Raw genomic sequence first — 23,415 nt, forward strand, 5'->3', positions numbered from 1 at the left:
CGTTTTTGGAATGAATATTACAAATATTTACGAGAGTCCTAGTTTCTATTCTCTAATTATGTGCGTATTTTCTGGAACATTTTAGGTGCCTGGCTGAGAATGCTGGGGATGTTGCTTTCGTGAGAGATACCACTGTCTTGCAGAACACCGATGGTAGGTGAAGGCGTTTCCCTTTCTCCTTCAAAGCAGAGTCTTTGGCATCACAACACATTTTAGTATTGAGATTTGCAATTGGGAAGGTATTATAACATTTTCCAGATTTTTAATTAAAAGAACTCCAAAATTCTTTATGTCAATAGACAACATGAGAACATCTGTAGGCGTCATATTGATTTTGAAACCAAATTCATACACTACACACACACACACACACACACACACACACTTATAGACATACAGAAACTAGCCATGCTCAGTAGCAAATGTCTCCCTGGCTTTGTCTAGTCAACCACGGAAACACACTGTCTGCCCGCAATTGATCATGCATGCGTATTGGAAACTGTAGATGATGCTACAAAACTGGGTGAACATATACAAAGGAAGTTTCCATTTATGAAAAATGAAGTAGAGACCTTCATTTATCCCCATGTGAGCCTTGGTCTGGAGACTCCTTGGAAGTTAGTGGGAACAAAATTACTGGCAGTTGCAGATGATGGAAGATCATCTTCCAGCCAATGTTTGAACAATCACTCTGTCTCTGGTCCTCAGCCATTTGCTACCTTCCAACCTGCATCTGTCTCCTTAACCCCACCTCAGCATCCCCACCCCTCAGTCTTAGCAGGCGACTTGCCATGTTGTTCCCGGAGAAAGAACTGGCTTCACTTTTGGCCTCCCTCCCTCCCTCCGTGTCACAACCACTTCTCCCTTCTGCTTCTGCCCCTTCTAGTGTCTCCTGGGATGGAGATTAAAACCAGATGTGTGAATTTGAGATTATTTCAGTATCAAATAGAGGAATCCCAGCTAGATTAATTAATTTTAGCTTTCTCTGGTACTTTACAACTGTATTTTGTTAGAATTGGCTATATATATTTGATAAACCTGTAAAAGTTCCTATCTTTTCCCTGGTTACACTAATAGCATCTGAATATGAAAGGGAAGAGAAAACAATTTCTCCTTGAATGTAAATTCTTTTTCTGGAACTCACTGAAAAATATAGCATAGGTGGAGGGTTTTCTCCTTTAAAAAGAAAAAGCACTTGTAACAGCTTTATTGAGATAGAATTCATATAATATAAAATCCTCCCATGCAAAGTGTACAATTCAGTGATCTCCAGTACATTCACAGAATTGTACAGCCGTCAACACGATCCAACTCTAGAACACTTGCAGCCTCCCATAAAGAAACCCTGGCACCTATTACCAGTCATTGCCCCATCCTCCTTCAGCCCTGGCGACCATCAGTCCACTTTCTGTCTCCATAGGTTGGCCCGTTCTGGACACTTGATATAAATGGGATCATATAGTATGTGGTGGGTTTTTTGAAATGGGGTCTTGTTGTGTTGCTCTTCTTGTTCAATCACTTGAACTTCTGGCTTCAAGTGACTCTCCCACGTTGGTCTTCCAAAGTGCTGGGATTGCAGGCATGAGCCACCATGCCCAGCCTATTATGTGATCTTTTGTGACTGGTGTGTCTCATTGGCTTCATTTTCGAGGTTCATGCGTGTTGCAGCATGTACCAGAACTTCACTCCCTTTTATTGCTGAATAACATTCCATTGCGTGGACACAGCACTAATATTTGGTACATCTGAAGTTTGTGCAGCTTGTGTAGGACAAAGCTCATTCTGTTTCCCTCACATCATCGCAACCCCAATGTGTGCATTTGAGAGGTCGGTGGGATGGCCACACTCAACCAGAAAAGACTTCTTGGCTAAGTGGGGCAGCCATGGCTGATGCCACCTTCTTTTTCTCCCCAGGAAAGGGCACTGAAGCGTGGGCTAAGGATTTGAAGCTGGAGAACTTTGAGCTGCTGTGCCTCGATGGCACCCGGAAGGCTGTGACGGAGGCTAAGAGCTGCCATCTTGCCATGGCCCCAAATCATGCCGTGGTGTCTCGGATGGATAAGGTGGAACGCCTGAAAGAGGTGCTGTTCCAGCAACAGGTATGGACCACAGGGCCTCTAGTGCTTTCTTAGCTGTGTGGGGAGATGGCAGAGCTAGGTGCACCAGCCCACTCAAGCCTCTCTAGTCCTTTTGCTTGAAGCTCATGGTGATGGTATTGGCTTCATGCTGCGGGGTTGCCCGGGGTGTCAACAAGAACACCAGAGGCTTTTGACTCCGGGCTTTCTGGGACTCACTCCAGTTCTGCTGGGTCTCTGTGCCCTGGCCTTGCTGCACTCTTGGCAGAGCTCAGAGGCTGTCTTTTCCCCTCCTGCTGTTGTCCTGGCTAATGAGGGTGCCACTGAGCCTTCCTCCCACACGCCTTGGTAGAGTGCTTTATTCTGGCGGCGTTTCCTGAACCTGGGTTAACTAAACAATGTTCTGGGCCAGGCCTTGAAAACCACAAACCCAGAACTTGCTCTACAGAAGTGGGGCTGTCCAAATGTGATTTGAAGGCAATCCCAGAATTTTATTAAAATCTGGGATTCTCTATCAGAACTCCTATTTTTATCTGATAACATCATGTCTCTCTATGTGTGCTTTTAAAGAAAACAACCCTGGAATAATAAGACTGGCTACCATAACTGGCCTTCATGGAGCCCTTACTGTGCACACGCACTGGTGCTGGTGGGAGCCACCGTGACTGACGGGCTTGGGCTCCGTCTCCCCATGTGGGAGCCCTGGACAGAGCAGGAGCTGTGTGAGGGAGGCAGGGTGACTGCCTGCACACTGAGCTGGTTAGTGGCAGAGCCTGTGTTTTCCCAGCAGTCTGCCTCTCTAGAACAGCTGCATATTAGAATGTCCTAAGCAATCTATGTGTGAGGGCAGGTCTCAAAACCCCTCAGCTGTCACCTTGTCACCCGTAAGAAGTTTTATGGAAAAAGATCACAGGTTAAGAAGGAAGGAAAGATGGCAGATGGCAGGAGGTAGGACCAGAAGTGGCGTGAAGCCTGGGTGCTGCCCGGGAAAGGGCCTGGCACCAGGAGTGTGGGGTGGGGGAGTCCACTAAGGAGGTGAAATGACTCCAGAACTCAGCTCCTTGTGCTCCATGGTTTTCCCAGGGCTCTTGTTGGATGAAAAAAAAAAATACCCTTTAGCCCCCTTTAACCCATAAATTCCTCTTTTCCTTAGCTACTCATTGTCTGCCCTTTTGTCACAGGCTAAATTTGGGACAAATGGATCTGATTGCCCGGGCAAGTTTTGCTTATTCCAGTCTGAAACCAAAGACCTTCTGTTCAATGACAATACTGAGTGTCTGGCCAGACTCCATGGCAAAACAACATATGAAAAATATTTGGGACCACAGTATGTCACAGCCATTAACAATCTGAAAAAGTGCTCAACCACCCGTAAGTAGACCCCCAAAAAACCACCACGGGTGAAGGTCAAGTTTTGTGGGCTAAATAGCATTCTAGGAATGAACATGGGTATAAAATGTTAAGGAAAGATAATATCTCTGTGTAGTTCAGGAAATTATAATCTCATTGATAAAAGAATTAGAGAATAAAATAAAGCAGTATGTAATATATTTTTTTTAATTTTCGTAGTACTGATAGTGACTGCACTGTCAAAATCTTTGGGAACTGATAATCCATTTTATTTGGTAAAGTGAAAGGTGTATATATGTATATGCATTGAGAAATGACAGAACCGACCAGGTGTGAGAGCTCACACCTGTTATCCCAGCACTTTGGGAAGGAGAGGCGAGAGGATGGCTTGAGCCCAGGAGTTTGAGATCAGCTTGGCCAACACAGGGAGACCCTGTCTCTACAAAAATAATTTTAAAAATTAGCCACTGTGGTGTCAAGCACTTGTAGTCCCAGCTACTTGGGAGGCTGAAATAGGAGGATTGCCTGAGCCCAGAAGGTTGAGGCTGCAGTGAGCCATGATTGCATCACTGCGCTGCAGCCTAGGTGACAAAAGACAAAATCTGATTCTAGACAGTTACCATAGATGCCAACTACAGAGAAAACAAAATCTCAAAAAAATTCAAGTGTAGGAAAACATGTTAGCCAGGGAAATATATTGATACTAATGTAATCCTTTAAAAGTATTTAGAAGCCATCACAGAGTGTTGTAAGGCTCCCAGAGATGACTCTGGGATTTCAGTGTGCACAGCTCCCTGTGTGCTGCTCATCCAGATTCCTATTCCTGGAACCTCACCCAGAGGCAGAGACTGGGGATGCTATTGGTCCAGGGATAGGGGCAGGGCCAGGAATATCTTTATTGGTGGTTTTCAATGAGAGGTAGTTTTGCCCCTGAGCTGATATTTGGCAATGCCAAGCAGCATTTTTGATTCTTACAACATAGAGGGTGCTGCTGGTACCAAATAGGTAGAGGCCAGGGATGCTGCTAAACAAAGCACAGCCAGCCCCCTGCGACAAAGAAGTATCAGCCTCCAAATGTCAATCATGCCAAGGTTGAGAAACCCTTTTCTGTGCTGACCAACGACTCAGGTCACTGCGATGCAGGTCAGGACCACCGTCTGAGAAGTATGGCTACAGGGCTCTTCTTGTGAGCAGCCAGCTCAGGACTGCATAGGCCACATGCTTCTTGAGGGCAGGCCTGTCTATCCATGCTGTGTCCCCAGCACTTAGCACGGCAACTCACACAAAGCAGGTGCTCAATAAGGATTTGTGGACGAGTGAGCGAATCTGCAGGTGAACATAATTGCAAACAGATTCACATTCCAGGAGAAGCTAGAGGACCACCACCAGTATCTTGTGAATTTGAGAATGTGACGGGCGATTCAATGAGAGAGAAGTGTAAGGAGGTTGCGTCCCTCAGGCCAGAGCAGGGAAACACCCGGCTGCTGAGGGCTGGACTCTGGCTCCCTTGAGCGCTGTGTTAGGACTGAGAGGGGAATGTGAGTGTGGCAAGCGCTGACTCACAGTGATGGGAGAAGGGCAGAGAAAATTCTTAGTGTCCTCTTGGATTTATTGATTTAAAAAACTGGTTTATTGATTTTAAGAAAAGAAATCCGTTTCTGAATCTCTTGCTCCATTGTGTCCCACAGCCCTCCTGGAAGCCTGCGCGTTCCTTAGGAAGTAAAACCCAGAAGACGGCCCAGCCTCCCCGAGGAAGCCTCAGCCATTCGCTGCTCTCAGCCCTTCTCTCCAGGTGTGCTGGGGCCTGGCCTCCCCGGCTGAGGGTGGGGATGGCCCAACCATCTGCTCACAGTTCCCTGCTGTCGTCTTAGCAAGAAATAAAATGAGAAATAGTGTTGATAGTCTCCCCTTGTAAAGCGTTATTCATCTTTTCTAGAATTTTATACTGAAATCACGTGTCTGACAAAATACCTGTACAGTTGGACCTTCCCTTCCGAGTTTTTCAGGTCCCAGTGCCTCCTCTTTCTTGCAGTCTTGGACATGATGCCCAAAGGTCTGGAATTTAAGGTCAGGCCAAGCAATTGTTTTCCCAAGCGGATCGGGTTGGTTATTCACATAGTTGTCTCAGTGTACGTGCATGTGTGTGCCTGGGAGTATGTGTGCACATGAGTGTGTGCAAGTGTGTGTATGTTCCCAAAGCAGGGCAGGAAGAGCAGGCATAGGAATTGGAACTAGGCCGGGCACGGTGGCTCACGCCTGTAATCCCAGCACTTTGGGAGGCCGAGGCAGGTGGATCACCTGAGGTCAGGTGTTCGAGACCAGCCTGGCCAAAATGGTGACACTCCATCTCTACTAAAAATACAAAAAAATTAGCTGGGCGTGGTGGCAGCTGCCTATAATCTCAGCTACTTGGGAGGCTGAGGAAGGAGAATCGCTTGAGCCCGGGAGGCGAAAGTTGCAGTGAGCCGAGATTGTGCCATTGCACTCCAAAGGAATTATAACTGAAATGCGGGGTCCGTTGCTCTTAACTTGCAGAGTCTAATTAACAAAAGCTCAGTGTGGTATAAAGAAAGTGACTTTTATTCCAAAGCCACTTAGGGGAAGAAGTACAGGCTTCCTGCCTTAAGGGTGCTGCTTCACATTTGGAGCAGAAAGCAGAGGCTTTTAAATGGGGGGCCCTGGCATGCAGGGGAGAAGGGAGCAGTGGGGGCCTGTGTACTAGCTTTGGTGCCTTAACTACTGGACAGTTGAGCTGGTGACTGCTGGTGCCTTTGTGGGGAAAACTAGGTTGTAAAATCAGCCAAAAAATCTCCAGGTGGGAGAGTTTCATAGCAGGCACACTTTGGCTTGTAAATTGACTGTTACATCTCAAGGCAGTCTCTTAGTGGGAGGGAGTTCTGCTCTGGAGCTTCTAACTAAGAGCACATGATTAGATGAACTTGACCTCTGGTGAAAGGGAGGTAAAAGGTTATAATTGCATTTCTAAAGGGCTAAGGAGGAAGCAGAGAAAAGGAGGAAAGAGAAATGAAGAGAGAAGAATTTTGAATAATGATGAGAGAAATGAAGAAGGAATAATTTTCCAGCTTTTTCATTGGTTCTTTGGACCCAACAGGCAAAATTGTCAATGAGAGTGAGACTGTCTACTGTCTGTTCAAGGGTAGAGCTCAGACAAGTGTCCTGAAGCTCTGCCTCCATCCCGGGGGCAACCATTTGGCCATGTTCCCCACTGTCAGTGACATCAGTAACTCTGCCGCTGCCTGCAAAAGCTTCTGAAGCTGTTAGGAAAGGACATTCATTAAGGTTTCATAATGCTAGGATGAAACTCTTTTCCTAGTTGCCACATTGAATTATGGCCTGATATGTTATCCATCCTCACTAACATGAGAAGATTAGTCAGTGAGCAGCATCTGATGGGGTAGCCACAATAGCGGTAATGCCGGCACTATGAAACATGACATTTGAACAGTATGAGCTTTCTTGTCTAAAGAAGATACAGTACTACCGTGAAATCAAGGCCCATCTGTAAAATTCTCCTTTTCCAGATTGAAAAGAACTGGAACATCATTGTGTCTATCTGTTCACGCTAGGTTATACTGCTGCAGCCAATGGCCTCCAAATCAAAATCTTAGTGGCTAACATGACAAAAGTTTGGTCTCTCGTGTCTATCTCCATCATGCATCTTCATTCTGAGACCCAGGCTGAGCCAGTAGCCCCAATTTTGGGCATGCTGGGCTTGAGGTAGAGGGGAAAATAGAAGAGACAGAGGCAGTTGCTCTGCCTATGGAGTACCATTCTTTTATTCCTTAATAAACTGCTTTAACTTAAAAGAAAAAGACAGAGATACAAAAGCATCATACAATAATACTTAAAGTGTCTGCTTGGGAGAGGCCCTATCATCTCCATAATTTCATTGGCCAGAGAATTCATGTGGCCACAACATCAATGAGGTCACCTAGGAGGAAGGGGCAGTGATAGGGGAGGTGGAACAGTGCGAGGAAAAATCTGCAGAGCATTCCACAGTGCCCAGCCAGAAAGCCATCGCAGGATGGTCCCACCAGCAGACCACAAAGGCTTCCGTGCAGTCCTAAAGAGGTATCCTTTGCCCAGATCCCACCCTCTTCCCAGAGTATGAGCTTTCTTGTCTAAAGAAGATACAGTACTACCATGGCTTCCAGAGCATGGCCTGGTGGGTGTGGCTGGATGTCAGCCTCTGTGTGCCCCTCACCAGGATGGTTGGGGCTCTGCCTGCACAGCTGTACAGGCCACCCCATAAACAGAAGACTGACTAGGTGCAGGATGCCTCCTGTGATATTTCGCAATTTATCCTGCATTGATGACACTTCCGCATACACGGAACCGTGCAGTAGCTCCCAAGGGGGTTCCCTGAGGGGGAATCATTCATGTTTGATTTCGGAAACCCTCCCTTCAGGCCACTGCTAACTCTTGCTGTAACACCAGTCACTCTCTGAGGCTCAGTGACCGCTTCACCTGCCTCACCCTGTGCCATTGCCTTAATACTAGCTTGGGCACATCCTCTTACCATTTTTGTATATGTCTCCTGGGGTCTCTAAGACCCAAACCTTTCTTGAAAGAAGTTATTTCCCCTTCCAGCTTTTTAGCCATGCCTTTCCCTATTTGTTTCTGTTTTCTATACTTTCCCTGCATTCTGTAAAATGAAGTATCTTGGGGCTTTAGGGTAATCTAATTCCTATTGAATCCAAAATAATCTGATTTAATTCTTGAATTTTCAAATAATTTCAATGAATGTTGTTTTTTTTTTCCACCAGGGTTTGGACCTCCCCCATAATAAAATCCCCCATTTCTCTCTCTCTATATATATATATTTTTTATTGAGTTTTAGGTGTTGGGGTACATGTGAAGAACATGTAAGATTGTTGCATAGATACACACATGGCAATGTGGTTTGCTGTCTTCTTCCCCATCACCTACATCTGGCATTTCTCCCCATGTTATCCCTCCCCAACTCCCCACCTCCCACTGTCCCTTCCCTAGTTCCCCCAGACAGACCTCAGTGTGTGATGCTCCCCACCCTGTGTCCATGTGTTCCCATTGTTCAACACTCGCCTATGAGTGAGAACATGTTGTGTTTGATTTTCTGTTCTTGTGTCAGTTTGCTGAGAATGATGGTTTCCAGGTTCATCCATGTCCCTACAAAGGACACCAACTCGTCATTTTTTATGGCTGCATGGTATTCTATGGTGTATATGTGCCACATTTTCTTTGTCCAGTCTATCATCTATAGGCATTTGGGTTGGTTCCAAGTCTTTGCTATTGCAAACAGTGCCCCAATGAACATTCATGTGCATGTGTCCTTATAATAGAATGAGTTATAATCCTTTGGATATATACCCAGTAATGGGAAAATCCCCTATTTCTTTTTACCACTTCAGTCATATAATCCAACCTACCATTTTCCATTGAAAGCTGAGTCTTTGTTTCTTATATTCACACAAATTGTTGGATGTATCTATGGACAAGGCATGGGAAATTGAGGAGAGTGTGGTGGGGAAGTGTTGAAGGGGCCTCCGAGTGGCTGCAGACCAGCTCCACGCATCCCTGGGTGAGTCCCCATCCATTCCCTCCCTCATTCTTAATGTGTTTCCAAATAGGTGAGGAACGACGAAAACCAAGTCGGACATTCTAGTGTTAATTATATATAAGGAATTTACATAAAATGTCATCAATGCAAAATATCCCACCAGAAGAAGGAATATTGATGTTACATAACGTCAACTCACTAGTAATTAGGCAATCATTTATCATTGATTAGCACAATTTAAAATTCAAGTTGCTAATGATATTCAGTATCGTGAGGATGTGGTGAAGCAGGTAGTCTCATACAGTATCGGCAGGACCATATATTTATACACAGCCTTAGGATGACAGCTTAGCCTCATCTCTCTACGTTTTAGGTGAGCAATTTCTCTGCTGCTGGTGCCTCGGTGCTGGCTGATGCTGGGGGGTACTGATGAGCATGGCGCAGCACTGGATAGGGGGCTCCAGACTCCAGGATCCAGGGTCCAGGCTGCAGGACCTGGAGCTGCTTCCTGTGTGGCAGCAGGGCTGCTGCAGTGTGCTGTGGTGCAGAACTGGCCGGGGCTCCTGCAGGCCTCTTTCCCAGTAAGTGTGTTCACTGCTTTTCTTTTTCTTTTTTTTGAGACAGGATCTCACTCTGTTGTCCAGGTTGGAGTGCATTGGAGCAATCACAGCTCACTGCAGCCTCAACTTCCCTCGGTTCAGGTGATTCTCCTACCTGCACCTATAGGTGCAGGCCACGTGGTGGCTCATGCCTGTAATCCCAGCACCTTGGGTGGCTGAGGCGGGCAGATTACTTGAGTCCAGGAGTTTGAGATCCGCCTGGGCAACATGGCACAACTCGATCTCTACAAAAAATTCAAATAATTAGCCATGCGTTCACTTCTGAGAGAAAAGTCACGAATTCGGTGCGGTGAACCCCCTGTCACTCACACCAAAAGGAACATTGTATACTCTTGGATCTTGGGAACGCTGACTGACCACCTTAGGTGATGCATACTTATTTATTTATTTTTATTTTATTATTATTACTTTTTGAGATGGAGTCTCACTCTGTTGCCCAGGCTGGAGTGCAGTGGCACAATCTCAGCTCACTGCAACCTCTGCCTCCTGGGTTCAAGTGATTCTCCTGCCTCAGCCTCCTGAGTAACTGGGAATATAGGTGCCTGCCACCACGCCTGGCTTACTGTTTGTATTTTTAGTAGAGATGGGGTTTCACCATGACAGCCAGGCTGGTCTTAAACTCCTGACCTCAAGTGATCTGCCCGCCTCGGCCTCCCAAAGTGCTGGGATTACAGACCTGAGTCACCACGGTGGGCCAATGCATACTTTTTCCTCAGGGGATTAACTTTTACCAGCAAAGGGCAATCAGAATCTGTTAGCTGACCATTGTTTTCTGCAGTAATCACAGGCCAGTCCCTAGTGGGAGAAAGAGGTGGCTCTGCAGCAGGACACTTGGAGCTCAGCCCCAGCTCTGCTGCCATGTGGCTGTGTGACCTTGGGTAAGTCCGTTAACTTCTCTGGCCCAGCTTTCTTTGTAAAATCAGGGGCTTGAGCTTGTTCTCTCTACAGCTCTCCTACTGATTGAGTCTGTCTGCAATCACAAGGGACAGGAGAGGAAGAGACTTAAAATGTGTTCTTGTGGTCAGCTGCCATGGACTGAATGTTTATTTCCCCCCAACCCCTATCCATTCTACTCTTTAGCTTATAGCTGTTCTCCACGTAGGACCCTTTCAGTGGATCTGTGAGGTCAAACTATTTTAATGATGATACTCAGAAGTTATTTATCTCTCTCCTTATCTTATGAGTAGAATTTTCCAAAGGTTATTTGGCATTTGACAGTCTAACAGATTGAATGGAGAACAAGACAGAGAATCCAGTTTCCGGCCAGGCGTGGTGGCTCAAACCTGTAATCCCAGTGCTTTAGGAGACCGAGGCAGGAAGGTCACTTGAGCTCAGGAGCTTGAGACTAGCCTGGCCAACATGGCAAGATCCCATCTCTACCAAAGAATATAGAAATCACTCTTTAAGTATTTCTTTGATACTAAATTACCCTGGTTAATCAACAGAATGGTTTAAGTGGTACCAGGAAGTGGGACAAATAATTTTAAAAATGTCAAGGCATGCTGGGCACAGTGGCTCATGTCTGTAATGCCAAGCACTTGGGGATTGTTTTATGATTGTTCCTTGCAAGTCAAATGGAGGACCTGTCCGTTGTGCTCTGTTAATCTTGTCAGAAAACTGTCACCAAAACAAAACTTGATTTTGTCTTTGTTCTAGGAGTTACTGTGTAGTTGTAAGTATAATCTTTGTTAAATATAATGTAAAATAAAATTTTAAGATATTTAGTTTCAAAAAAAAAAAAAAAAGAAATTAGCTGGGCATGGTGGTGTGCACCTGTGGTCCCAGCTACTTGGGAGACTGAGGTGGGAGGATTACAAGGATCACTGTTGTTGCTAAATTTTTTTCTTTTAAAAAATACAGATTTTTAAAATAAAAGTATGTTATTTATGCTAACATATAATGGGCTTATTACTATTTCAAAATCAATAATATAAATGCTTAAAACTTCTGTGTTAAAATTTCTAATACTATAAATAGAAATAGATTTAGCCCACTGTAAGGGAGATGGTTGTGCTGAGGCTACCTCAGTAGGCTGAGGTAGCCTTCTGGGGCAGCATGACTCAGCGGGTTTGGAGCACAGGTGCACAACTCTGCAAGTGTGGTAATCACACTATGTGAGACCCATTAGGTGACTACTCATGTGAGCTCGTGCATGACTCAGAGCCACTGTCTATAAAAGGTATAATTACCCAGCTGACACTGTACATATGGCTTGTCCTCAGAGAGAGAATAAAGTCATGTTGAAACTGCTTACTTAAGTGTTTTTTCAGCTACCTGCCACCCATCCACCAACTCCCCTTGGACTTCAATGTGGGCTAGAACCTGACAACTGGCATCACGAACAGGATCCCAAGGCAAGCGAACCTTCAGCCCCTGTTGATTCTGGGTTGGTCATATGGCCACAACATGGATTGTAGTACCTGGTGGCAGCTGTGCTGCGAGGGTGGGCCCCAGTGGAAACCTGGGTGGCAGTGGATGGGTCCCCCACGAGCGTGGAGAAGGCATTGAAGCAGCTGGAAGTGCACAGCACAGAGAAGGAGCAAGCCTTTGCCAGCAGAGTTGGATGGGCGTTTTTGACTGTACACACCCAATCCCTGAGGGATGCAGCACAGGTTAAGGCCCTCCAGGACCGGGAGGCCTGGCTACACAGATCAGGAAAAGAATTCGAGGCTGCCATCAATGGGGACCTCCAGGTGCAGGCAGGGTGCCTGGAAACCTGGCTTCAGAGCTTGGAAAAGAAATTAGAGGCTGCTGTGAATACAGGCCTGGGTCCATCATCTTGGCTGGAGACCCCCACTCAGTCTCATACCAAGGAGGAAGAACCCCTGCATCAGGCTCACCCAGTGGTCCCACAGAAGGTAGATCATGAACAGCCATTGGGGCCCCAAGGGTGGACTCAGGGACCCCCCGCCATAATGCAACACATTTCATTTATTGACTATACCTGAACTGACTTACGGGAATTAGGCAAGCAGTGCCGCCAGTGTCCAGGGGAACCCCTGCCCACCTGAATGCTTTGTCTGTGGAACAAGGGAGCAGACAGTATCTCCCAAGATAGAAAAGCTGGCCTCATCACGACTTACCCTCCCTCCATCAGCAGGTGGAAGTGAGCAAGTGGTTAGCAGCAGGGCAAGGTGACCACACCCTGATTGAGTGGCTATGGGCAGCCACATGAACTGTGTGAAACAATGCCAGTGAAATGCCCGAAACTGTGAGTAAATGGCAGTTGTATGCCAATTTGGTGCAAGCCATTAGGGAGATGGGTATGCAGCAGGCTATGTTTGACCTGAATACCCAGGGGCTAGATGATGAATATTTCACCTCCCACAAGAGGGATCTTGTGTTGGGTTCTGTGCTCCTGAGCCCCTTTGGCTCCCTAGCTGCTGTCCTTGCCCCATACGTAGGGCACCGCATACATGAAGTGACCACTGCTACGGCGACTCTTGGGGAAGTGAAGGCCATCAGTGGGATTGAGGGTTCCACACCATAAAAAAGGGAAACCTGCCCACCCACAGGGGACTTCCACATGAAAGAAAAGGGGCCCCAATGAGTGACATGCTCACAGATGTGGATAGATTTGTTTCTGGCTGGGGTTGACCGAGAGAAAATTGATAAGCAGCCCAGCGAAAAAAGTTACTCTTAACTTTGTGGAGACAGTTGTACCTGGAGCAGCAATTCCAGAAAATGCCCAAAGGTGAGAAAGACATTGCTGCATGACCTGTTCCTGCCCAGGCACTCCAGCTCAAAGACTACTTGCTGTAGCCAGGTGGAAATGTAGAGGCTTTTCTGTTGAACTAGGGAACTGGCCAAAGTGCCCAGCTTGGGGGGACACCAGATGACCGGAGGTCACAGGTGGAATCGGCGATCCACTGGTCCCCCATCAATGTATAGTGAGTGCTGGTGATGGTGGGTACTGGTGTAGATTGTAGCCTTGTTTGTGGAAACCCAATTAAGTTTTTGGGCAAAGCTGCATACGTTGACCGTTATGGAGGCCAGTCAGTAAAAGTGAAACCTGTATCTCTGTACCTTGGCATCAGCCAATTGGCTCTTTGCTTATACACTGTGTATATCTCTCCTATACCTGAATACATTCTGGAGGTGGATATTTTACATGGCTTGGCAGCTGTGCCATGTATCCTGGATTTGATGAACCACTTGACGACGGAATTGGGAGATGGTTGTGCTTTAGCCAGGAGTAGGCTGATGTACCACTATGTGGTGAACTTGGCCAATGCATTCTTGTCAATTGACATTGCTCTAGAGAGCCAGGACTAGTTTGCCTTGAGGACAATGGATTTTCACAGTGTTGCTATGGGGCTATGTGCATAGCCCCACCATATGTCATGGTCTTGTTGCCACAGATTTAACCGCCTGAAAATGTCCAAAGGGAGTCCACTTGATTCATTATGTTGATGAAATTATGTTAACCTCTGATTCTCTTGCAGATTTAGAAGTGGTAGCACCCGGCCGGGCGCGGTGGCTCATGCCTGTAATCCTAGCACTTTGGGAGGCCGAGGCGGGTGGATCACGAGGTCAAGAGATCGAGACCATCCTGGTTAACACGGTGAAACCCCGTCTCTACTAAAACTACAAAAAATTAGCTGGGCATGGTGGCGCGTGCCTGTAATCCCAGCTACTCAGGAGGCTGAGGCAGGGGAATTGCCTGAACCCAGGAGGCGAAGATTGCAGTGAGCCGAGATTGCGCCATTGCACTCCAGCCTGGGTAACAAGAGCGAAACTCCGTCTCAAAAAAAAAAAAAAAAAAAAAAAAAAGAAGGGGTAGCACCCTTCTTTGAGGAAACAGACTTAACCAATAGCAGAATGGGTGCATTCATGCATAATGACCTCCCAGACTGGGATGGCATAGACATCCACTTTGGCAAAGTGGGGCACCTACTTGGAGCAGCAGAGTACACTGAGTACAAGCCCATTATGTCTTGGGACCTATAATCCTAATGCAAGAGAAGACCATGGGGCCTGAGGCACTCCTTGACCCTGAGCCATTGCCATTTAAGGAAGGGCATCCCCCCATTCCTGATGGGGCATGACATATAGATGGGTCTAGCTGAGGTGCTACTCCTGCCTGGACCGCTGTTGCAGTCCAACCTAGTACCGATACCATATGGTTTGAAACCGGGTGTGGACAAAGTAGTCAATGGGCTGAACTTAGAGCAGTATGGATGGTGATCACCAAGGAGGAGACACCTATGGTAATCTGTACCGATAGCTGGGAGGTCTATGGAGGCTTAACCTTGTGGTTAACTACTTGGAAAATACAGAATTGGCTAGTTGGCCACCAGCCCATTTGTGACCAAGCCATGTGACAAGACCTCTGGGAAATGGGTCATCCGAAGGATGTAACTATTGATCATGTGTCAGGCCATGTGCTTTTGGCCACCCCCAGCAATGATGAGACAGACGCCTTGGCCAAGGTCTGATGGTTAGAGTCAGCATCTACATGAGATGTGGCCTTGTAGCTACACTGGAAGCTGGGACGTGCAGGGGGGTAAACTGATGCGACAGGTCAATAAACATTGGGGTCTGTCCCTACCCACACAATATACTTGGGAGGCTTGTCAGAAATGCCCAGCATGTGCTCAGGCACACCATCAATGGAGGCAGCTGCCCAATGTTACACAAGTGATGATAGGGCAAGTGCCCTTGACCAGGTGGCAAGAAGACTACATTGGGCCACTGCCAAAGTCGCAAAGGTATACGCATGCACTAACAGCTGTAGACACAGCCAGAGGCCTGTTGTTCACCTACCCTTGCAGGGTGGCCAGCCAACAGCACACCATCGGGCCCTGCAACACTTAGGTGCTCTAGATGGTTGCCCTCTAGTCATTCAGAGTGATAGGGGGACACATTTTACTAGACAATTGGCACAACAATGGACATCAAGTGGGGATTCCAAGTACCAAACAACTTGCAAGCTGCGGGAATGATTGAGTGACGTAATGGGATCTTGAAGAATGTGCTATGTTGGCATGTCACATCCCTGTCTTTGTGAGGCTGGAGTACCAGGCTGGACCTGGTGCTCCAAACCTTGAATGAATGGCCATGGAAAAGCAGACCAGCCCTGGTGGAGGCTTTGTTACACTGGGCCACCACCCCCATTCAGCTGCAGATACACACCAAGGATGACCTCCTCCAACCAGGTACGGGGACAAACGGTAACCTGTTGTTGCCTGCCTCCAACGTCCCTGAAGTCAAGGGAAAAGAAAAGCTGTCTGTGGCCATGGGCGCTCCAAGCCCCTTACTGCTGGTGCTTGGCCATCATAGCTCCCTGCGGGGAGAGCCTACAGTATGGCTTGCATGTCATTCTTTGGGTGTTGTTCAGTACATGGGCCCCACAGTTAACTGTAGGGGAATGGCCAGGGAAGAAACCTTCCTCCAGGGGACATATGTACTGTCTGTGTGAGCTATTATGAGGTCCCCTGTGACTCTGGCATGTATTCAGGACCCAAAGGAACCATGTGGAGCTGAGAAGGTGTGGTACCATGGCCCAGGGCAAAAGCCCTTGGTGGCTGCATTGTTATCCAGGGATGAAAGATCAGTCTGTATTTTGTCTGTGGGACGTAAGTTTCCTCTGTTAGTACCTGTGTCTGCTCTGCCATTCCAACTGTAGGTTAACATTCTCCAACTGCATTGTGGACTGGACCCACACCTATGCTGAGGTGACCGATGTTTCCAACTGCTGGATCTGCGCTGCCATTCCAGCAGCTGTGAATGGCTTGCCTTGGCACATACATTCAGCACCTGCAGAGAACTGGATGTGGCCGGAGACCTGGGGTCCCACGGCCAATGCCTGGAATGCAATGCGGCAAGCTTTGGACAAAGGATGCTGCAAGACCCACAGCGTGCCCATCCCTGGCTGGTCTGTTGCATTTATGATGGGTGGGGCTGGCTAGTGAGGGAACATGCACTACCCCCAGCCCAGGTGCCGCGGTGCTTACAGCAACACTGGAGCAACACCACTGTGGGATGTGTACCCGTCACGGCTGGTGTAAACATAACACATACCACCACATCTAAGATATGGTGGAACAAGCGGCCCCACCAAGGTCGGGCCCCAATGGATTTTGTGTTCCCTGGGAGTTTATGGGTCTGTGGGGACACAGGGTGGTCTTACCTACAAGCGAACTGGACTGTAAGTTGTACCTGGGGTGACCTTGTATAACTGCCAGTGTTCTCACATTGCCCAAATCTCCACATAACTGGGAGGCACTATGCTTTTGGTTTTTGCGAGTGTGACAAGTGCCCTGGTGGTTCTAGCCCTTGACAGTGACTATCCCTCGAGTGCGTGTCATAACTGCAGAAGCACAAGTTACTGCTCTTGTGGAGCACAGTGCTTGGGCTCTGAAGTACACCCCAGTGGGCCTCCTCCCATAAACGGATGATGTTGATCAGACTGGAAAGGTGATGTTGCAAACCAGATGTCCTTAGACATAGTAACTGCTGCCCAAGGAGGCACCCGTGCCCCTTTAGGAATACAGTGTGGTACCTTTATCCCTGACAATTGGCAGAACATAACAGCAGCCCTGAAAGGGGTCTCATGGGAGATTAAGGTGGTCGAGAGCCTTAGTGATGACCCCCTGCAGAGACGGTGGGCATCCCTGGGCTCTGGCCTATGCTGGGCCCTAATATTCATAAGTAGCATAGTTGGGATCCCCGCAGTGAGCTGTTGCTCTCTGTATTGTTGTTGTGGGTTATGGATTCAGGGCTCCACCCTATGGGCACATGTTCCTACCCAGAAGATGCGCTTGGCCTAGGGGTGGAGTGTAAGGAAGATGGCTGCACTTTAGCCAGGAGTAGGCTGAGGCAGCTTTTTGGTGCAGCATGACTCAGTGGGTTTGGAGCGCAGGCACACAACTCTGAACATTATAAATCACGCCACCTGAGGTGCATTAGGTGACCACTCACATGAGCTCATGCTCACTTCAGAGCCACTATTGTTGGTTAAAGGTATAGCTATCCTGTCGACCCTGTACATATGGCTCACCCCCAGAGAGAGAATAAAACCGCATTGAAACTGCCTATGATTCCTTGAGTGTTTTTCCAGCTACCTGTCACCTACCCACCAGCTCCCCTCTGACTTCAGTTTGGACCAGAACCTGATACCCACATACACTAAAGCTGTATGGGGTCCTCAATTTTCAAGCATATAAAAGTATTCTGTATCCAAAATGCTTGTGGACCACTGCTCTAGAGAAACTTTCCATGGTGTGCAAGATGTGTGTACAAATGCCCACTAGAGACATAATAAGAAACCAGAAAGAATGGAAATCTCAGTGCCTGTCATCAAGAGAGATAGATGCAGTGTGGTCTGTTTCTGTTCTCCTCGCATCGCCCAGACACCTGCGTAACCAGGAGGCGTCACGCTCTTGGTTTTTGCAAGTGTCATAAAGGAGTCAATGGAGCAGTGCCTGTCATTATAGACACTGCAAAAAGAGCTAGTATCAGGATTTTTACCACAGGTACCCATAAGCAAAACGCGGTGCTGTTCACCACGCTTTTACGTTATTATGTAAATAACTTAAAATTACGTGAATAATGCAAAAGCGTGGTGAACCGCTTTTGCTTATGGGTACCTGTGGTAAAAAACAAAAACCATGACCCTGAAGGCGTGAGCAGGCCTACAAGATACTGAGCGGGCACTTTCTTGCAAAGAGCACAAAATGTGTGGGTCCCTCTGGGAGTGTTACAGTGTGTAGCTAGTCAGGCAAGAGCAGGGCAGGAGAGGGCTTCCTACCCTCCTCACACACACCAGGAGTGTCAGGTGACCATCAGGTAATGGTCAGGTGGTTGTTGGCTGTCTCGCTGAAGTACTAATTGGTCACACCTGGCAACAGGGAAAGGCTGGCTCCTAATAGATAGACAACACCTGAAACTGGTAAGCAGCAGATCTCAGCAGTTGAGCCAGTGGGCTCAAGCATGCACGTGGGACAGGCCACCCCAAGGGAAGAATCAGGGGAGAAATAACACAAGAACCTGGAAGCAGCTTACTTATAAAACCCCAAGCCAAAAGGTCACACCACACTCTTGCCTTTCACGCTGTCCGCTTGGCCCTCTTCCAAGTGTGTTTTCGTTCCCTTCGTTCTTATTCTAAAGCTTTCAAATAAACTGCACTCCTCAGCTAAAACTTGCCTCGGTCTCTGCTTCTGCCTTATGCCCCTCAGCTGAATTCTTTCTGCTGAGGAGGCAAGAATTGAGGTTGTTGCAGACCTGCATGGATTTGCTGCCAGTAACAGGAGGAGAGGGCAAGGCCTTGGCTGGAGACAATGAGGGGGTCACTCCCTCCCTATCCCAGGCATCCTCGAGATCTGAGACAGACTGCTCCCCCGCTGGAGTATAATACTGACCTTGCCAGCTGAAAATAAGCAGCTTCCGATAGCCTTTACTAATAGATAAGAGAAAATTTGCCATCTGCACACCAGGTGCCGGAAGAGTTGATTAGCTGCAAAAACGAAACAGCACCTGATGCTGCAGCTGCAGATGGAGCCCTGCCTGATTAGGTTTCCACTGGTCCACTGTCATTTTCCAAGACCTATCTGTCTTCTGCACAAACCAAACAGGTGAGCTGAATGGAGAGAGGTGGACATCATCTTTCATCTTTCAAGTCCTTGCTGCAATTCCTCCAGACATGCAGTGTTGTTTAGTGCCTTGGCAGGTAGAGGCAGTTCCAAAGGCTTCCACTTGGCCCTCACTCTGTGGATCAGAGAATCAATGTAGGGATTCTGCCCAGATGCTGAGTATCTCTATTCAGATTATGCTTTCTGTTAGGAAGATTGTTTCCTTCTGTTTCTCCTATTGATGTGGGCATTGGGCTTATAGTTATCTCTGTGGGGGGAGTTCTAATTATAGATTCAATTTCTTTAATAGATGTGAGATTATTCAGATTTTCCATTATTTTTCCATGTTGATTTTCTTTATTTCTCTTTTTCTTTTCAAAAGATGGGGTCTCACTATGTTGCTCAGACTAGCCTCAAACTGCTAGGCTCAAGTGATCCTCTCACCTTGGCCTCCCAGAGTGTTGGGACTACAAGCATGAGCCACTGTACTCAGCTCAATTATGCATGCCGGAACTGGGGCAATAGCTAACAGATAAGTTCAGGGATCCTCTGGGCCCCCTGTGAAACAGACCCGAGCTACAACTCTAGTGATCACCTGATCTCTATGAAGCCCTACTTTGGCTGGTAGACCACAGAGATGTCTTAGGTCTCTTAGAATTAGCGTCAATGTAGAGCCAGGCCCCATACCAGGAATCTCCAAAAAGCCTAATTATTTCCGTTTCCTCCATGGCTCTCCCCGGTAAATGGCCCTGGGTTCCTTTGGGGAAGGCTGGGAGAAAGATTGTCAGAATAAAATGCTGGAAATGTAACAGGGTACTCCAGCAAGGGGTTCTAGGTCTATCTGGAAATTGATTGAATTGACTCTCAGTTTTGGTGATTAAAGTTAGACTTCTGTTCACTAGAGATAGAACTCTTCTGCTTATACAGATCAGGTAAAAATTGAGTATACTGTCCTTCTATTTCAGTTCCCAGAACACCGTGATCAACCAGTCAATGTGAAAGATCTCTGGGGGTCAGACTATTCTGAGGACTGCTTTGGCTCCACCATCCACAGTGGCAACCATGCCCACCTGGTCTTTGGTAAGTGTTACCACGTGGCCCCTGCTTCCTCAGGATCCCACCATCCCCACTGCATTTAGAAACCCAATTTGATAGCATTTCTCACTATAGCTCCTGATCTACAGAGAAGAACCGCCACTTAGAGAGTTTTTTTGTTTTGTTTTGAGACAGAGTCTCTCTCTGTTGCCCAGGCTGGAGGGCAGTGATGCAATCTCAGCTCACTGCAACCTTTGCCTCCTGGGTTCAAGCAATTCTCTTGCCTCAGCCTCCTGAGTAACTGGGATCACAGGCATACGCCACCATAACCAGCTAATTTTTGTATTTTTAGGAGAGACAGGGTTTCACCATGCTGGCCAGGCTGGTCTTGAACTCCTGACTTAGTGATCTGCCCACCTTGGTCTCCCAAAGTGCTATGATTGCAGGCATGAACCACTGTGTTCGGCCTAGAGAGTTTTTTTTGTTTGTTTTTTTTTTTTTTTTTTTTTTGAGGCGGAGTTTCACTCTTGTTACCCAGGCTGTAGTGTAAGGGCGCGATCTCGGCTCACTGCAACCTCCGCCTCCTGGGTTCAGGCAATTCTCCTGCCTCAGCCTCCTGAGTAGCTGGGATTGCAGGCACGCGCCACCATGCCCAGCTAATTTTTTGTATTTTTAGTAGAGACGGGGTTCCACCATGTTGACCAGGATGGTCTCGATCTCTTGACCTCGTGATCCACCCGCCTCGACCTCCCAAAGTGCTGGGATTACAGGCTTGAGCCACCGCGCCCAGCCTGTTTTTTTTTTTAAAGGATGCTAGAGCTCATTTACTCTTCCCAGTGTGGGAAGGGTGTGTCCTCTAGACCTGCGCTGGGTGGTTGAGTGAGTCCTAATGACTCAGTAGATCCACTAGCACCGCCACCTCCCTAAGCACTTAGATATTTCCTCTATACAACACCATGGAAGTCCTGGCACTCCTACTTCAATTAGTCTAGACCACCTTTGGGTTGATTTTTATTCAACGAACAAGCAAAGTGTTAGAGCCATTCCCGGCTCCTCAGGCTAAAGCACTGACTGCTTCCAAACTGGAGGGGCTGCTCAAATGCATACTGGGATTCCTGAGTGTGGCAGTCCCACTGTGGCAGTTTAGGGAAGAGGAATGGCCTGGCTGGGGCTGCCACCCACCATGCCGTCACACTTCCTGACTGCCTGCTAAACGGAGTCCTGGGGTCATTTATCTTTGCTCTAGTTCTGACTGCTGAAAATGATTTAGTCTTAAAAAATGAATAAATACCTTTAAGGTTGTCAGATTTAGGGAAAAAAAGAGAACAAAAGGAAAAACAAAAGAAAACAGAAAACCAGAATACCAGAATGCCCAGGTAAGTTTGAATTTCAGATAAATAATAAATACTGTAACTGTTGTATATGGGATGTACTTATACTAAATAATTATTAGTTACTTAACTGAAATTTAAATTTAACTGGGCGTCTTGTATGTTTTTCAGCTTCAAATTGTATTGCTTTTCCATTCAGTATATCAACTGTTTCTCATTTTAAAACTACTTCTGGGCCGGGTGCAGTGGTTCATGCCTGTAGTCCTGGCACTTTGGCAGGCTGAGGCAGGTGGATCACCTGAGATCAGGAGTTTGAGACCAGCCTGACCAATACACTGAAACTCCATTTCTACTAAAAAATACAAAAAAAAAAAAAAAAATAGCTGGGCATGGTGGCAGGCACCTATAATTCCAGCTACGCGGGAGGCTGAGGCAGAGGAATCGCTTGAAACTGGAGGCGGAGGTTGCAGTGAGCTGAGATTATGCCATTGTACTCTAGCCTGGGCGACAGAGCGAGAGTCTATCTCAAAAACAAACAAAAAACAACTAGTTCCATTTGTAACCACGAATACACAGAATTGAGATGAACAGGAAACAGCTCAGGAGATTTCAATCTTTCTCTCATATGTCCCTACTTAGAATGACCTCAACCAAACAGGAATTGTTTTCTGTATTGGAAAATAATTTACAGGCAAAATAGAAACACCATCAGTTTTTCTTGAATAGACTAGCCATATTCTGCTTTTCATGATTTGTTATTTTTCTAATGCAGTCGTTTGTGTAAAAGTGGAAAAGCACGTGTTATTTTTATCCGTAGGAAACTATTCTTGGTCTGACATGGGAGGAAGGCCTTGATAGCTGTTAATGTTCTAAATGTACCACTTAAGTGTTCGAGCCACTGTAAGCCGGATCGTTCAGCACACACTTGCGCTTTTCATCAACCATTTCAGTCTCAGCCACTGTAACAGTTTGCAGATCTTTATTCTCCATACACTCCGTGTTTTCCTTTGGAAAATCCTGGTAAGATTGTTCTTGAGTTCATCACTGTGTCTGTAAACATGGGAAGATGAGGCTATTTTCCCTGAGAGTCCTGTCAGCGTCTCCTCTTCCTATCAGAGGAGAAGTGGATGGAGAGTCCAGACCTACTTCTGCAAATGTGTAAAGAGAATTTCTGTCCCTTCTTCTTCTCTTTTTCTTGAACCTTTCTCATCCTTTTTTCACATAGGCTGGAACACTCTCTTCCCTGGTCTCTCCCTTGACTTACCATGGTGATTTTATTTGCCATGGAAGGTCATTCCCGATGAGACTGTGCTCCCTGTGGGGGCACCCCCAGCAGCCCCCTTCTGCTCACTGGTTGGTGATGGGGTTGAGGGGTTATGCCCATGGGCATCCTGTATTTTAGCTGCCAACTCTACTTGGGAGATGTGACAGAGGCCTGGGCACTGCCTCTCCTCCAGCAAATGCTCACAGTGTATTTCCAAGACAAGTCACACTAACATAATGGAGTGCCTGGATGCTGAGAGGCTTTTTAAAAAATAGCCTTTTTGAGGTATAGTCAACTCACAATAAATCACGTTTAAGGTCTACAACTTGTTACGTTTTTGACATATGTATATACCAATGAAACCATCACCATAATCAAAATAGCAGATATAGTCACTATCCCCCCAAATTTCCTTATTCCCCTTTGCAATCTATTCCTCTCCCCTCCCCTCCAACATCTCTGGCAACCACTGATTTGCTGTCACTGTGGATTCATTTGCATTTTCTAGAATTTTATATAAACAGAATCATAAAATAAGTACTCTTAAAAAATATATGGCTTCTGGTGGGGCACGGTGGTTCATGCCTGTAATCCCAGCACTTTGGGAG

At 46.9% G+C, this 23,415-nt stretch overlaps 1 protein-coding gene across 1 annotated transcript in view; it reads left to right on the plus strand.

Annotated features, from left to right (window-relative positions):
* The window catches only part of LTF (lactotransferrin), a 29,347-nt gene extending 24,011 nt beyond the window's left edge, over positions 1-5,336 (plus strand). Inside the window, exons 14-17 of the mRNA XM_032298007.1 lie at positions 86-153; positions 1,915-2,099; positions 3,257-3,446; positions 5,114-5,336. Coding sequence (XP_032153898.1) covers positions 86-153; positions 1,915-2,099; positions 3,257-3,446; positions 5,114-5,148 — 478 coding nt within the window. The 3' untranslated portion in view covers positions 5,149-5,336. The remainder of the gene's footprint in view (positions 1-85; positions 154-1,914; positions 2,100-3,256; positions 3,447-5,113) is intronic.
* The last annotated feature ends 18,079 nt before the right edge of the window (positions 5,337-23,415 follow it).

This window comes from Sapajus apella, unplaced genomic scaffold (genome assembly GCF_009761245.1).
Source record: "Sapajus apella isolate SASKATOON/1434 unplaced genomic scaffold, GSC_monkey_1.0 scaffold38, whole genome shotgun sequence".
NCBI lineage: Eukaryota > Metazoa > Chordata > Mammalia > Primates > Cebidae > Sapajus > Sapajus apella.